The sequence below is a fragment of the Corvus cornix genome, chromosome 3 (genome assembly GCF_000738735.6).
Source record: "Corvus cornix cornix isolate S_Up_H32 chromosome 3, ASM73873v5, whole genome shotgun sequence".
NCBI classification, from domain to species: domain Eukaryota; kingdom Metazoa; phylum Chordata; class Aves; order Passeriformes; family Corvidae; genus Corvus; species Corvus cornix.
In genome coordinates this window covers 89,842,304-89,858,328 of record NC_047056.1, presented here as the reverse complement: position 1 = coordinate 89,858,328, position 16,025 = coordinate 89,842,304, and the positions used below count along the sequence as shown (strand labels likewise).

At 37.6% G+C, this 16,025-nt stretch overlaps 1 protein-coding gene across 8 annotated transcripts in view; it reads right to left on the bottom strand.

The window, feature by feature from the left end:
• DST (dystonin) overlaps positions 1-16,025 on the bottom strand; it is a 292,238-nt gene that overhangs the window by 263,251 nt on the left and 12,962 nt on the right. For all 8 annotated transcript variants that reach the window (XM_039568018.1, XM_039568020.1, XM_039568033.1 and 5 more), the window contains exon 3: positions 13,542-13,730. In XM_039568018.1, coding sequence (XP_039423952.1) covers positions 13,542-13,730 — 189 coding nt within the window. The remainder of the gene's footprint in view (positions 1-13,541; positions 13,731-16,025) is intronic.

The window sequence follows — 16,025 nt, the reverse complement described above, 5'->3', positions numbered from 1 at the left end:
TATCAATTGAAAGTAACAGGCTATTTTTGTCCTTTAACATCCCAGACTGAATGATATTAAAGTAGATCAACTTTTAAAGTAAAATAACTTAACAAATTTAAGGCAAAATCTAGGGCAACTGAATGTTCCCATTAGTAAATCTTTACCACTTTAACCTGATTAGATGATAATGCAATGCAGAATACAAAACATCCAATGTATGTAATCAGGCTATGCGAGTCCCTTGGGACCGCATGTTGTCAGAAATGATCAAAATTCAAAACAGACACACAAATGAAAGTACAAGCAAGGATACGTAAAACCAATGATGATGAACTTAAAAGAATCACCATTGTAAATGCAGATATAGGAAATTAGTATTTTTCTCTGGTTCTGTGCCACTCACGAGGACACCCATACTTCCAAGTGCCTATGTTATCAGGAATACAAAAATTACTGCAGAGTTTCTGGGTTTGTATTTAATGTTATAAAACGATAAGCAGAAAGCTGGAAGGCAAATATACATCCGAAAATTCTGAAACTCCTGATCACCCAGGGTCTGGCTCTATGTTAAACTGTCTTTGCAAACAGGTAGGCTTTTCAAACACCAAGACAATATCTACTTGCTTTGCAGAGAAAACTTACATTCTTGCTTTCTAAAGGCAGGAGAAGATGGAAATAAGCATTCAGTGTTTATTCTATCACATGCATTTTTGAGTCTTTGATTTTATTTACACAAGGAAATTCTCATGGTTTCTTAGGCTTTCAAAAGAAGGTGGGGCATTTTCTGGATGCTAGCAGATCAATCTCTATCATTCCCCCACTTTGAAAATAAAATTATGGATGAAATTTTCCTGGAAGAAATAGGTTATTTGAGGACATGAAATTCAAAATGGATAAAGAGCTAGATCCACTTATGCATTTGGGTGTTGCAATTCAGTTTTGTAATATCCAACTATGTCTATTGGATAGCCACCTACTTACATATCTAAAAGAGACGTGATGCAAAACTGAGCTTTTGGTAGAACCAAGCAGTCAGAAAAACTGGTCACTTGGGATGATGAAGCATCTCATTCTTCAGGGGCATAAGGCATACCCAAACCTTCTTCTGAAATTGGTCCTCAGTCATGTTTCATAACAGCAGACAGCACTAGTGTCTTTTGATCTCTAAGGGAAGTGAAGTGGCTGTTTGTCTTTTCCTTATTATCAAAAGAAGCTTGAGGCCTAGGCTCAGATCCTCACCTCCCAGCAGCCAATCTGAAGACTATTCCTCAACAACCTCCTGGTTGAGGAAAAATGTTTAAAAAAATAAAGTTTAAGATTTCTGGACGTAGAACGGGAAAAGAGGAAGGAGCATAGCCGTTCCACATCGGAGCATGCAGTGCTCTCTGGGGAGATGGAAGTGCTGGCCTCTGATCCCTGCTCTGATGACTGCTTCTACATTCTATTTTAAGTAGTGATTGGGTAAAATATTGAAGTAGTCCTTGAATGGGACATATGCAGTGGGAGCAACAGGAACCACTGTGCAGCTCATGTATGAATTCTGCAGAAATACACCAAATTACAAGCACTTATCGGTCTGAAGTGATACCATCTTCTAGTAGCTAAAAAAAGAAATTAGTGAATATTACACTACAACAAGTAGAGTTTCTGCTGTCAGGAGCAGAAAGCTGGTAAATGCTCCACATTTATAACTCCCTGTTAACTGTGAGATTGAGCTGAGGGATCAGATACTGTCAAAGCAATCTTCACAGATCTCAGCAACATCCACCAAGGAAGATAGTCATCAGAGAGAAAAGCAAGTATGTTGCTGAGCAAGGAAAACCTGCTTGTTATTTTTTCTTTTTCAAATGAATATGTTGAAAAGCAAGGCATACTTCCTGCAGTGTAACCAAGACCTGCATGCAAGTGGGGCCAAACAATATTCAGTTTAATAACTGTGCCAAAGCCATTAGTTCTTTTGAAAAGCTTCTTAGTAAAACTGCTAATAAAAATGTGGATTCTTTCTGAATGTCACTTTAATAATATCATCAACACGACAGCCATGATATGTTATGTATTAAATCCATTCCTTTATTCCTCATCTATTTCCTCTACTTCATTTTTCAATATGAATTGCAGGATTTAATCTTGGAAGAGCTTACCTACATTATAGAAGCCAACAGAAAGGCACTGAAGATTTTGCAGATGTGGAAATAATATTTTGAGCTCTGAGTATCTGAGAAGTTACAGCATGGAGAATAGGTATTTTATTAGTTGTTATGCTAAAACCATCAGGAAAATATCAGTGCTCTTCTGTTATAATTATCTTTATCTTGTTTCAAAACTAATGCTTCCTATATTAATACCTAAAATATCAGTATTTCATGTTCTCACAATGATGAATTATTTCTGTATAAGAAATGTATATACCTTACATGACTTTTGAATGTAACTGTTGTAAAAAAACTTCCCATTATGTAAAAATAAATTTTGCGTTAATTTTTAATTGCAGCTATTTTGTTTTTATTCAGATATGGCAGACCCTGATCCCCCTGGGCTGCCAGACACAAAAGAACATAACATGACAAAATAACTAAGATTTGAGGAAGGCACACAGAGTTTTATTCTGCCTACTACACCTACAAGGCCAATCAAGTAACAGAGGAAGAGTCTGGAATAAATCATCTAGCTTCAAATCCTTTTCTCAACCTCCTAAACCTTTCATTGTGGACTGTATTATATTATATATTTATGTTTTAATAGCAAAGTAAATTACTCTTGCTATAGAAGGTATAGCAGAGTATGGAAACACTCTGGAAATCAAAGAGCAAATTAAATTTCTAAGTAGCTTTTGAACCTCTGATGGGCATAGATTGTTTTCAAGAAAAAATAAAAAGAGGACGTAGAAGAATTTTTTTTTTAATGGCATGAAGAAAATCTAAAACAGTAGTACTGATGTTCTGCTTTTAGTAATAACAGTTAACACTCCTGACTTATAAGTTTCTCTCCTTATAGAAATAAACAAGTTTTCAGACTGTTTCAGTTCCATGTTTTAGAACTAAATTTGAAGAAGCAATCCAGCAATCAATCAACATTTAACTATATGAAAATACATATTCTTATAATTACACACATACTATTAATAATTAAATTATGAGATTTTCTCTTATAAAATCCATTTTTAGTTTCCTTAAGTTTGCTTGAAAATATTCCCTTCCCAAGGCTTAATTTTCGTTACAATTTTTAGTCAAAGGCTGACTGAGAAGTCTGAGAGCAAGATTATGAAAACATCCAGTAGTTACTTGTAAACAGTAAAAAATATCCCAGTGATCTTTTTTGAGAAGACTGGAGGCTTTGGGATGGATACTTCAAATATGAATATGCTTTAAGCTAGACATAAGTCTTTTGCCATCTTTGTTAAAAATCTGCCTACATTTGTCAGAGTGATAAGTCTTTGAGGTATAAATATCATCTGCTATGCCTGACATCAGGGAGTATAAAGTAAAGCTTTTAAAGTTTGAGTTTGATCTCTCTACTCTGACAGGAAAACTGCTGCAGAACCTCCTGCTGTCTTGATTACAAGTGATCTTCTAGTTGCCACCTCAACCTTATTCCTGGTCTTTTGGGGTTTTTTTGCAACAACAACGTTCATTTCCTTAAATAACCTTTTTGCTTCCCCAGTGTATTCATAGCCTGCATTCTATCTCCTCTCACCTTTTTTTTGGTTTTGTTGAGCAAGTTAACTTGTTTTAATCTCTCCTCACCTGCTAGTTCTTCTTTGCAAAGGTAAATAGTTTGATTTAACTATTCCTAGTGTTCAGGTAACTACCAATGTTATTTTACCAAGTTTATTTTTTTAAACAAGGCCATGTTCAAATTCCCCAATTAAAATGTCTTCAATGTATAATCTAAAATCCCTTCAGATTGGCACCCCCTAAACAAAGACTCTCTCAGATCTCTTTAGATCTTCCAGACCAATACCCCACCATCACAGAATGAGCAAGCAAATTTCACCCTCACAGCTCTTACCTCCACCCTTGGGACACCTACCATCCCCACCAAGGAGCTGACCAGGATCCTTCCAGCTTGGAGATCCAGAGGAAAAACTAATCTTTGCATTTAATCGTTGCTTGCCATGGTTTCAGGTTGATGGCAGTGTGGACAAGAGGCATGGAGAGCAGGGGGGGCAGGCACTAGACCTGAGAGGCAGGAGGCTGCTTCTTTTCTGCTCTCCGTGACTCGCTCAGCCGTGCTCAGCCAGCAAGAGGAAGAAGCCGTATGATGTGAATGTAGAGAGGACAAACACCGGAACCGGCATGCTGGAGGAAAGGGCTGGAGAAACACACTGGGACTGACAGCCTGAGGGACAAACACAGAGCCTGTCAGAGTCTGGGAGCCGCAGCTGAAAAGCATTCAAGGGAGCAGCAGACTCTGTGGATAAAGACTACAGGAGAAACAGATCTGCAAGGTAACTGCTGGGATTAGTAACCATCAGCGCTGGAGGAAGTGCACTGGGGGAGAGCTAAGGATCTGACATGCTGGCATGAAACTGGTACTGCCTCAGCAAGAGGCTTTGAACAAGGTATTTTAATGAACAAGGAGGGTATGAACTGTGTGTGAGAACGTTTCAGAGAAGACAGACAAGAGCCAAGGAATGGAGTATGCAACCAGAGGCTGCAGGGAGGCACAGAAATCAAAGAGACTGCTTGAACAAGTGCCTCAGAGCAATGAGAGGACTGACCGGTAGACCTGGGAGGAGCTGTGACATGAAGGAGTGAAACAAGAACTGACAGAGCAAGAGCAGAGGGGCCAAGGTCAGCAGAGGAGTGAGGACTCGCCAGCAAGGAAGGAGTTAGCAGTGGGCAGAGGCAGGTCAGGAGCAGGCTGGAGGAGACAGGGCAGAAAGAGCCACACTTGGGAAGAATGAGCACAGGAAAGCACATTCCCCGAAGGACTCTGGAAGGAAAGGGAAATTTCACCCCAACTCCGGCCATGAGCAAATATCTGAGAGTTCCTCTAGAAAAAAAAATACCTCTTCCCCTGTGTTACTGATTCATATGAGGAATACAAATGCCATCAGTCTCTCCCTGAAATCCAACAGAATTTTCCATACTGTAGTCGAAGTGTCAAAACCTGCCAGTGAGCTGCACAGCAGAGCTTTTCCAGTTTGTTTTTAACAGCAGTAGGAAATTAAACACAAAGTTCCTGTTAAAATACTTTTCTTAAGGCCGAAAAGTTAAGTACTAAAATGTTTCCAAATCCCAGACTTAAGGTTCACCATGCAGCCTTGGTTCAGCCTGTTTATTTGTATATTATGCTGTAGTCATAATGATGTGATCATATACTATTACACTCTCAGTAATGGTCTCAATAAAAGTCTTGCTCTTATTTAGGGCAAATGATTGGTGATATTTACTCCAGAAACAGTTATTCAGTATTTTGTTTGTTATCCTCAGTTCAATGAGCAGCCCTAGAACTTAACTTACTTCATGTTCTTCAAATACTGCTGTGAAGGAGGAACTGTTATTTAATAGACTGTTTTGTGGTGCTCATCACTACAGTAGTATGCTTCAATCCCAATTACACAGGATGCAAACTGAACCAGGAGGTCAATTTTTTTACCTAGGTCAAATCGAGATGCCAGCGATCTGACTTTTAAGAGCTATTAAAATTACGTATCAATAATACTCAGACTACAGCACACACAGAGTTCAGTGGTGAATGGCAGCTTGAGAACTTCTATAAACCAAACCACATGCTTTGATTCAGGCACTTAGAAAATGGAAGATAAAAAAATGTTTTAAACCAGCTGTTGAGTTCATTTACAATGACCTTGTGCCCACCCTTCAACCTCCAAGGCAGCACTCTTTTAAAAGAAATAAGAGATCCTGTCTTCCTGCAATCTCCTGTTTTATTCATTTATACGCTTTACAACTTCTGCAGCAGAACTCCTACACATAAGAGTCATCCTAAGAGCACTTCCACCCTATGATGAATGCAGAGTACATCCTGTGAAAAACCAGTACCACCATCATACAATTAAAGCCTGTATGACAACGCAGATGCATAATCCACTGAAATAAAACTGCACGTGTAACCTTAATTCCAGCGCTTCATAATATCTGAATACTTGCCTCTGCCAAACTATTCTTTTAACATCACACCCATGTGTAGTGTTATATATAAATACAAATGGATAAGGGAGTCCCTGCTATATAAAGATGTACTTTTATGTGCCACAGTAGGATGTTACACAATACAACTCTGAAGAGTGACTCCTGTGGCAGTGAAGGAAAAGGAAACATCTGCACTTGAGCTATAATTACTATGCATCTGTGAGACAATTACTGGTCATTTTAAGTTGTGCAAACAACATTATCAACAAGATCAGACTGATTAATTTTTTTTAACCTGCTTTCAGCTACTGTACAGAATTTACCATTTATAATCACATACATAAAACATTTCTTCTTACAGTTAAGACTGCTAGCACATTTTAGCAGCTTAGGTTTCTATTACTAGCTCTCACAGAAGGACACTGGGATTTAAAAAAGAAAAATTATGAACAGCTAAAAATTTAATTTCTCTGTGAGGCTATGCTGCATGCATGTAGTAAAATTTTATCAATGAACACAAAATCCTAGTTAATAGAAATCATGGCAAAATGACAGTGGCAAAAAAAAATTATTAGACATTTTTCAAGTCAGAATTTTACAACTCTATTTCTTTGAAAAAACAGTTGAAGAATATTTTCTCTCATTCACTTCTAATTTAGTAGCAAGTTAGCTTCAGCTCCAAGGACCAAGGGTGCACTTTGACCCTCTTTGAACAATTTAGATTGAAGAGAGTTAGACTGGTTTAAGCTCTCATCCCATTTTCACTAAATAAGCGTTTGCCCTGGGAATGAAAATTGACTCAGACAAAATAAAAATGGTATGGAATCAGCTCACCTATCAAGACAAATCCTGCTATATTAGAGGGCTTTGCCCACAGGTACAGGATGATTTGCAATGGTATACAGAAAAATAACACAGATTTGATGCAATTTTCAACCACATAACTTTAAATCTAAGTAAATACACTCAGAACAAGCATGATCTGCCACCACAGGGGACAATCAATTCAAATGACCTTAACACTCCAAACAAGAGCTAGCATTTAACTGAAGTCAGTTAAAGTGTTCTAAATGCAGATTTGTACTGCTACTGCTATGCTTATTTCTATGTCTTTTTCCATACATGTGTCATCAATTATTAGCACTATTGCAATTAACTTGTTTCTTCTGTACTGTGCTTGATAGCTGTAGTAACTCACCTATACAAAAAAATCAGTAGAAAGACAGCAATAATTTTAAATCCCAGATCTAATTCTTAACATATCACTGTTGTGTTTTAGGAAAAAGTAGTTTTAACATAGTAATGCAATCACCTCCCTGGCCTAGTGAAACCCATGGCAATACACCTTTAAGAAATCCCTTCAAAAACCTAAACTGCCTAGGAGCTGGGCAAAAGGAGTGGAAGAAACAGGCAATTGCTATAATGCAATGGATGAGCTGCAGGGTGGAGAGGGAAAAGCAGCCAAGAGGAAATTGGGAGCAGGCAGCAAGGGAGGAGGTCATAGAAGATGGAAGAACAGCAGGAAAATGAACTCTTTGGGCAAAACTGTTTATGAAGAATTTATCAGTGAGGAATTACTTGCTATCAGAAAAGTAATAAAACACAGTAGTCCAAAAAAGAGATGTAAACAGTCTCTTGGTAGACATGTGTATGCCTGGAAAAAGAACTAACTTCAAAGTCAACCCAATGGCCACAGAAAGCTTTCTCTTCGTTTCAAACATGACTGGATTTAGCATTAATAGTCATATTTGCAAAGATCCTAGCACCTAAAATAGGTGCCTTGAGGTATTTTTAAAAAGTTTAAGATCACCAGATGCTTAAATCTTGTTTAAAACTTTATGAAACCATCACCTAATAAACTGTCAGGAGCTTCTCATCAATATATTTTAAGTGTTTGTCCTGGTTTCAGCTGTGGTAGAGTTATTTTGATTCCTAGAAGCTGGTACAGTGCCATGTTTTGGATTAAGGGTAAGAATAATATTGATAACACATTGATGATTTAATTGTTGCTGAGCAGGGTTGACACTACATCAATGACTCTTTTTCATGCTGCCCTCCCTGCACAAGAAGCTGGGAGGTGACACAGCTGGGACAGCTGACCCCGACTGATCAAGGGGACGTTCCATACTATATGGCATGATGCTGAGCAACAAAACTGGGGGGAGGTGCCTGGGGGTGGCAGCCTCCTGTTCAGGGACTGGCTGGGGATCAGTCAGCAGGTGACGTGCAACTGCATTGGGCATCACTTGTTTTGTACATTGTTTTACAATTATTATTATTTTCCCTTCCTTTTCTGTCTGATTAAACTTTCTCTCGACCCACATGTTTTACCTTTTTCTCATTCTCTCCCCCATGCTACTGGAGAGAGTGGGCAGACTCCCAGCTCTGTGGTGCTGTTTGTGTTTAGCTGCCTGCCAGGTTAAACCAAAGCAGTCTTAAAAATGAAATGAAAAATGCAGGTTTTGTTTCCCTTTTTATAAGAATTCACATGTTCCCTTTGTTTCTTCATTATGGCTGTGCTCAGGTTGTCCTGAAAGAGGACCCATGCATGTGTGTGTGCACACATGCATGCAGAATCTGACAGCTCACAGCTTTGTCATACGTTTGAGAACGTTAATTTAATGTTAATAAAAATGCTGAAAGATGGTATGATAATGTTTTGCCAAGTTTGCTTCTAAATGCAATTCACAGGAGACACAATCCAGCATGAGCAGATGTCTCCAAAAGAGAGAAGATATGAATGCAATCTATAGATTAAATAGCTAATAGTTGGAATTAACCAAGTCTTGTGCAGGGTGCTGGGCAATTTTTGCATCTCATATGTTTTAGGTCATTCAAATAGCATGTAAAGGACATCATGGTATTGGAAAATTAATATATAACATCAGAGTAAGAATAAATGGAAATTAATGAAATGGATATTATTTAATGAGATATATTAAAAACTGCTAAAAAGCCCTCTAGAACAACTTTATCCATATAAAAAAATTATTCTCAAGTAAGGTGTCAACAAATACTGAGACTTCTACAACTTATTTGGGATCAGATGTTTAAAAAAACTCCTAAGTGTTTTTCATACAGAATTCTAATACTGGTTTTCCCACAAGTTTTAAGGGTTAAACACATATAAGTAAAGACCAGGATAGCTGAAAAGACCATGAGTGGGACAGTTTATGGCTTTACATGCATTAAAAATTGATCAAACTTTGCTTTCATGGTTTCTTCATCAGGGTCTTTACAGTGCAAGTTTCACTTCAGCCATGGGATTAGTCTCAGTGGAGCCAAATGAAGCTGCTCACATCAGGTTTTTTTCGCATGTGACCTCCCAGACATCTGACCTCTTTCTGGTTTCCTTGTACTGACTTGTAGCAATGCTGCACCCACCCCTAAGGAGATAAATTGCTTCAGCAAAGGCTGGTCTTCAAAATAATTAGAAACAGGTAAATTAGGAGACTCTGAGGGATACCTACAATCAGCAGTGCTTCTGAGATTATTTGTCATCAGTTTATTCTTTGTAGGTTACTTCAGAGATACTTTTTTTTGTAACACTATTCAGTAGATAATCACCTCATTATATGCTGTTGCTACTGTTCTGGGGCAAAATAGACCATCTTTGGATGTGTAAAGTACAAGACTTTTGAGTAGAAAGAGGGCTTTCACATCTGAAAGTGAAGAAAATAAGTTTATTTATGACCCAGTCTCTGTAGTCTCATCTACCACATGTCTTAGAGTGATCATGACAAACAGAAGTGCAAATTTTGGTACCACATCTCATGATCATAAATAATCCTTGGTGGCTGCATGAGTGGGTCAGTTTAGGAGCCCTTCAAATTGTTTAACAACAGAGATGTTAAAAGACTCTGCTTTGGCAGCATCTCTTTTCAATTATGTTCATAGATATACAAACATTTTTTGGCAGAACTGTACATCTAACTGACCCCACAGCTCAGAAGCCACATGTGTTTACAAAAACTCAAGGCCACCTATTAATAATTTTCAGCATTTTATACTTTGCTTCAGAGCAGACCGCTATTTAAAATATAGATAATATTTCCAAAATGCTTGTAATAGAACCCTCAGTTTAAAATCTGCCCTGGAGAAGTATTACTAGACAGCAGCAAGCTCACAAGAAGAGACTTTGGGACATCCTTCCACACCTTCAGAAAATGTAATTACCTATAGAGAATCAGGTACCCAGTTTGTGAAAGGAGCAATATGTAACACTCCCTTGACTTGTACGTAATCACCCTAAAAACCACAGTTGTTTGTTCTCAAGAGTGCTTCATTGTGTTCAAAAATTCAAAGTACACCTCAGCAATAGGTATCTGTACTCTCCTCCATATGAAGCTGATGTAAAACTGTCACCTATAGAGAATGTCAGCCCAAATAATACAGCCACCAATGAGAGGGTGACCTACAGGGCATGAGATATAACAATGTGCCCTAAAAGGGTGAGCCACCGCACTATGTTCATGTTGCACTAGAGTAAGATGAATAAAAGTGAAAATGCCTTATAAATTTTGCTTGGCAAGGATCAATATTAGCACAAAATATATTTAATGTCCCCATTAATGACCTGGAAGGTGTAGAAAAAACAATTAAAATTTCAGAGAAAACAAATGTTCTATTTCTGCAAACGTCTCCTCATGTACATATTCAAGTGGAGCAATTATTGTCTTCAGCGGGAGTACTCCTATCCAAACAATTACAACTAATTTAGTTCTGACAAGATCAGGAACAATACTGGAAAGATCTCAAATTGCTATGCAGGAAGTAAGAAATAATACAAGCAAATTCAGATAATTATAGCAGCAGCTAGGAAACTGCAAAACAAGATTTAGACACAACAAACCCAACCAAATACAAAATAGTCTAAATTAGCAAGAATAAGAAAGCCTAGCATCGAAATATCCACCAAAGCTTTAAATTAAATATCTGAAAAGTCTTTATGCCTGTATCTTAATATGACAACAACACAGGCTAACATATTTCAGGACTTAAAATTTCCTCGAACAAAGAAAATGCTTTCCATAAGGTTCTTTTATAGTTACTTTGGAGATACCTTTCTTGTCAGAAAATAGGGACAAAAAGGCATGAGTAAGGAAAAAACAAAAAGGAGAACAGCTTTATGAGGAGAAATCATGTCTTCTGGTTAGCAGATACCATACATTACTTTTTTCAAGTGATGACTAAGCAGAATATGGCCATAATGTAAACATCAAGATGACAGATTATTTATTTAGAGTGGTTCAAGTGGGCAGAGCTAGGAATAACAGGGGGGAAAAGGGGAAAGAAATTATGCAGATTAACAAGAGCATTTCTGGCACTGAATCATGTAAAACTGTACAAAGATGAAGGTCAAAAGTCTCTCAACTTCAAGACATTGAGACTAAGTGGGACGAAGATGTGATAAACTACAGGATGGACATCCTGACAACTGCCTGGAACTTCACAACACTGCAGTGATTTGTCATAGCAATGGCATAAACCTTACTCACCCTGTCACCATGGCATTAATAATACACTCAGAATAACTTACAGTGTCCATGAGAAATTAAATTGGTGACTTATGTTTTCTGGATTGTACTCTAATAAAGATAATTTATTCTTTTTTTTTTTTTTTTTTTTAGAAATGTGAGTTCATCAAGGTAGTAGAAGGAAAGGCTATCAGAAGAACTATATAACTGTATAAAAGATATACTGCAAAAGCAATTTCTGGGAAGTGACATAATGGTGGCAGCACTGAGAGAAGTTTTCTCTAAATCTGGGATTTATTATTGTTTCAGTGGCGGATTTTAGCAGACAGTAGACACATGAAATGATACGAAAGTGAAGTTATATAGTAACACCGCACATCTTCTATTCTTACACATTTCTTTTCTTTTGCTGGTCCTGAAGTTCCTGACACGTTACTGACTTTGGGAAAAAGCAGGGCTTTCTTAGCTTAACTAATCCATTCTTCAATGCTTGTTTTGCTGCTTACACCATTTCTACAGTGTTAGCTCTTTAATTCAGCAGCACTGATGCTCTTTTTCCAACGTTGGTAATCAGTGGCAATTGGTTATAGCCTCAGCAGTGACAGGCAGGCTTACCCTTGGCATAGGCTTACCATGGAAAAAAGTATGGTCAATCAAACAAAAAAGGGAATAAAAAAAGGAAACCAGGAGTGGTATGGAAAAAAAGGGTTGATGATGGAAGAGGTGAAGGAAGGACAATGAAGCAGGGAAAGGACCAGAAGGAAATAATGAACAGAGGGAGCCTGGTGGAAGGCTGGAGACCTAGTAACAGAGCCAGACAAGTAGTCTAGAAGGTAAGATAGGATGGGAGTGAAAGGGAGATGGTTGAGAAGAAAGTGACAGCAGATCCTTTAAGAAGAGTAGAAGACAGATCCATCAGATAAAATTAAACCACAGAAGCATGAGCAGTGTAAAATAAATCATGAGTAGAAGCATGAGAGAACAGAGGAAAATGGGGAGTAGTGAAGTGAAAGCAGACAAACAAATTCAGGTCATAGGCAAAAATTCTGGCAGTTATTGGCAGCTATGGTTTTCTTTGCACCAGTTTTTTGCTCTCAGGCAATGTAATTCCACTAAGGAATGCTTCCTCAAGCCATCTTCAGAGCTCACTGATAATTCTTGGTGCTCAGTTAACAGCAGTCCAGGAAGGTTGTTAGGTTCTAGCAACTTCAAGATAATCTTTTTTAGGGTATGCTCAATAGTTACCTTTTTAATAATACTAACTTTATAGAAGTTGTTCAAGCCCCTTAATATAAGCACAGAAAAGTTAGTCAGAAAATGTATCAAAGCAATGAGCTCTCATTAAAAAGAGAAATGCATTATACCTTCAGGACAGAATAGGTCTTCACACAAATTTACCTTATGAACTGTGTGTTTCAACAAACTGTTGTATTTCCACACTAAAAGTAGGTTATGAGTATTAAAAGAACTGTGTGCAAATCAAACTGAGGAGCAAAGAATTCTGAGATTTGATCTAAGTTTTGTTGAGCAGAAAGATTGTAAATAGTGTATAAAGTAGAAGAGACTTCAAGATTGGATCCAGTAATGATACTTGGTACATAGCATCACTGATAAACCTGAGTACAGAATTTCAGTAAAATGCACATGTGCTATAAAAACCTGTTAAGAAAAATCACTATAAAACTATCAAATGAAATATCTAATTTGATTATAGTCTATAGTCTAAATATTAAATTAAAAAATCAAAATTCAGAAACCCCTTTTGCAGGACTGGATTATTTTTTAGAGTTATGCATCAACATTAAATACAGTCTTACAAACTTTCATCTGGATTTGCTGCTGAATATGAGAACTGAAAAGGTTTTTAAATCAAGGAATAGAATATGAATAGCCCAAAAATTAGAATTATATTACATGACTGTAATATACTCTGAGTGCTCTCTAATATACTTTGAGTGCTGTTTATCCCTAAAGGTAGAATACTTACAGGTTTTCGAGTCGGGGTAACTTGAACAGAATGGTAAAAGTCTGGTTGGACCCGGCTGCTTTTCTTGATTTTTCTTTTTCTTACAGAAGTTTCCTGCTCACTTAGATGGTGAGCTTCCACTATAGGCTGTGTTTCCTCCAGGCGAGGTGTTACGCGTCTTCTGGCATGGCGAGGACTTGATCTAAAGCCCTGTAAGAGAAAAAGCCACCATCGTGTTTGGCATCTCCCAGAATGGAGCTGTGTAACAACAGCAAATCACACAGGATCTGAACAACTCAAGGTACAGGCATGCTCACCTTAAATTAACATAATGTCCATATATACTGCATGTAACAATAAAGAGATGCTGCCAAGTGCTGTTAATATCACATTTGATCTATATTGCTCAATTATATGTATTATAGACACAGCCAGTAGCACTAACTCCTGTTGCTTTTCTTTATAAGCTCACGCTTTTAGTTATTTATAACTAAAAAGTTCTAATTTAAAATTTATAATTAAAATTTTCCAGGTTAATTCTTGGCCTCATGAGAAATGGTTTTAGGGATCATGGGCTGAAAATGTGGACTTCTTTTCTGAGAATGAAAGTGAAGAAAAATTGGTAGGTGGCAACAATTTATATCACCTCAGAAATATGAGTGTATTTGGCCAAATTAATAAACTCAGGAAAAAATGCCCGTCAGAAATGCTTTTTAGAGGCTTTCTGGGAAAACCTCTGAGCATCATCCAGAATGGCTCATGGCCTTACAGAATTTCATTCCTTTAATGGCAACATGTATAATGCTATCCCTTTATTGCTACCTGCAGAGCATTTACAATGAGCATTCTCTCATTTCACTGAGTCCCCTCAGGAGCATGCACAAGTCTGACAAGGGCCATTTGTACTGAATACAATGTTGGTTGATATTAAACTTGGCCAAGTTGTAAATATTCATTCACTTAGTCGCATCAGCTTTCAGAACAAGTGAGCCAAATCTACATCCTTAGTAACAGTCTGCAGTTTAAGGACTGTATTTCTTTTCAAAACCAAGAATAGATGCAGGAATTCCTAATTTTCTACTTTCTTTTTTTCTTCTAGTAGAATACCTCACTGAAGTCATTACACAACAAAGCCAGCATTTTAGAATCAAACTTCTGCAAGGTTAGATTTTAGATAAAACTGCAGAAATCTATGCTGTGAATCTAAATATCCTGAATTCCTGCCAGCAGAAAACTAGTGGGAGCAGTACATTTCCGTATAAATCTGCTGCTCTTTTTCTCCCCCCTTCCATTAGCTTTCGGGTTTTATGATTTGTTTTGCCTTTTTTGTTGTTGTTTTAATTAGGAAATCATCTCAGAAGAGTTATGCTAAAATGCTGTTATGTTGGTAAATTGAAACCATCAAAAGTATGGCTCTGTGAAATTTGGATTTCCTCCTCTAATGTTCATGAGACTGCAAGGGAAGACAGCAACAGTCTGTTCTGGACACTCAGACAGACAAACAGCTATCTTCATTGTTTAAAGGTGTTCTCTGTTAAGTAAATATACCCTTAAATGGCCAAAAGACACAAATGCACACTTACATAGACATGCTAGTAATTGCTATAAATACACACTGCATGCAACAGATAATGTAAAAAGGTAGAAGTGAAGGTGAAGTAACTTCCAAGTAACAACCTTCAACACATGAACACTGGAGAGGAGGGACAGAAATAGAGCCCAAATCTACTTAGTCAGTCTGGGAGGTTCATGTATGCGGTGCATCAGGGCTGTGAAATACATCTGATGCAAAGGTACAGCCAAAATTTCTTGAATCTTTTTTTATGATCCCTCCTACTCTACTGAAGCAATAGAATCATTCAGACTATAGGTAAGGACAGACCTTGACACCCCATATCTGAATGGGAGCAGGACCCTGTCGATATCAACCAAAGCAAGCCGTGGAACAGTGGAAGCCACTGCAGCCAGCAGATTTAGAAGGATTTCCAAACATTCAAAGACATAAATGTGAGACTCTGCCACACTATTGCAGTGGGAAAGCTTACTGCTTCATTTCCTTTCTACACTGTAAAATAGCTAACAGATACTTACAATGTATCATTCAACATGATACTAGGGACTATTCAGAATAACAGGGAAAAACACAGCTCATGGAGCCTACTATTGCAGAGCTTACTGCTCGTAGAAATTTTCTTTTAGAAAAAAATGCTAGTGTGCATGAGGGATTATTCCATAGTAAGTGCAAATATTCCTTAAGAGACCAAAACACCCAGCAAATCTGTTCCAAATTCTGAAATCAGGACAGATTTTCTAAATGTTAAATGCATTATGTTTTATTTACATGTGAGGGCTACTGGCCAAAGCCTTGTGATATACTCTGCACTGCTCCCTCACCACACTCCCATCCCATTAGCTGGATAAAACTCTTTGGGAAAGTATGTTTATGTAACAGAAGAATTTGATAGAAGCTAAGCAGCTCTGAAAGTGCTTAGAAACACATGCCAA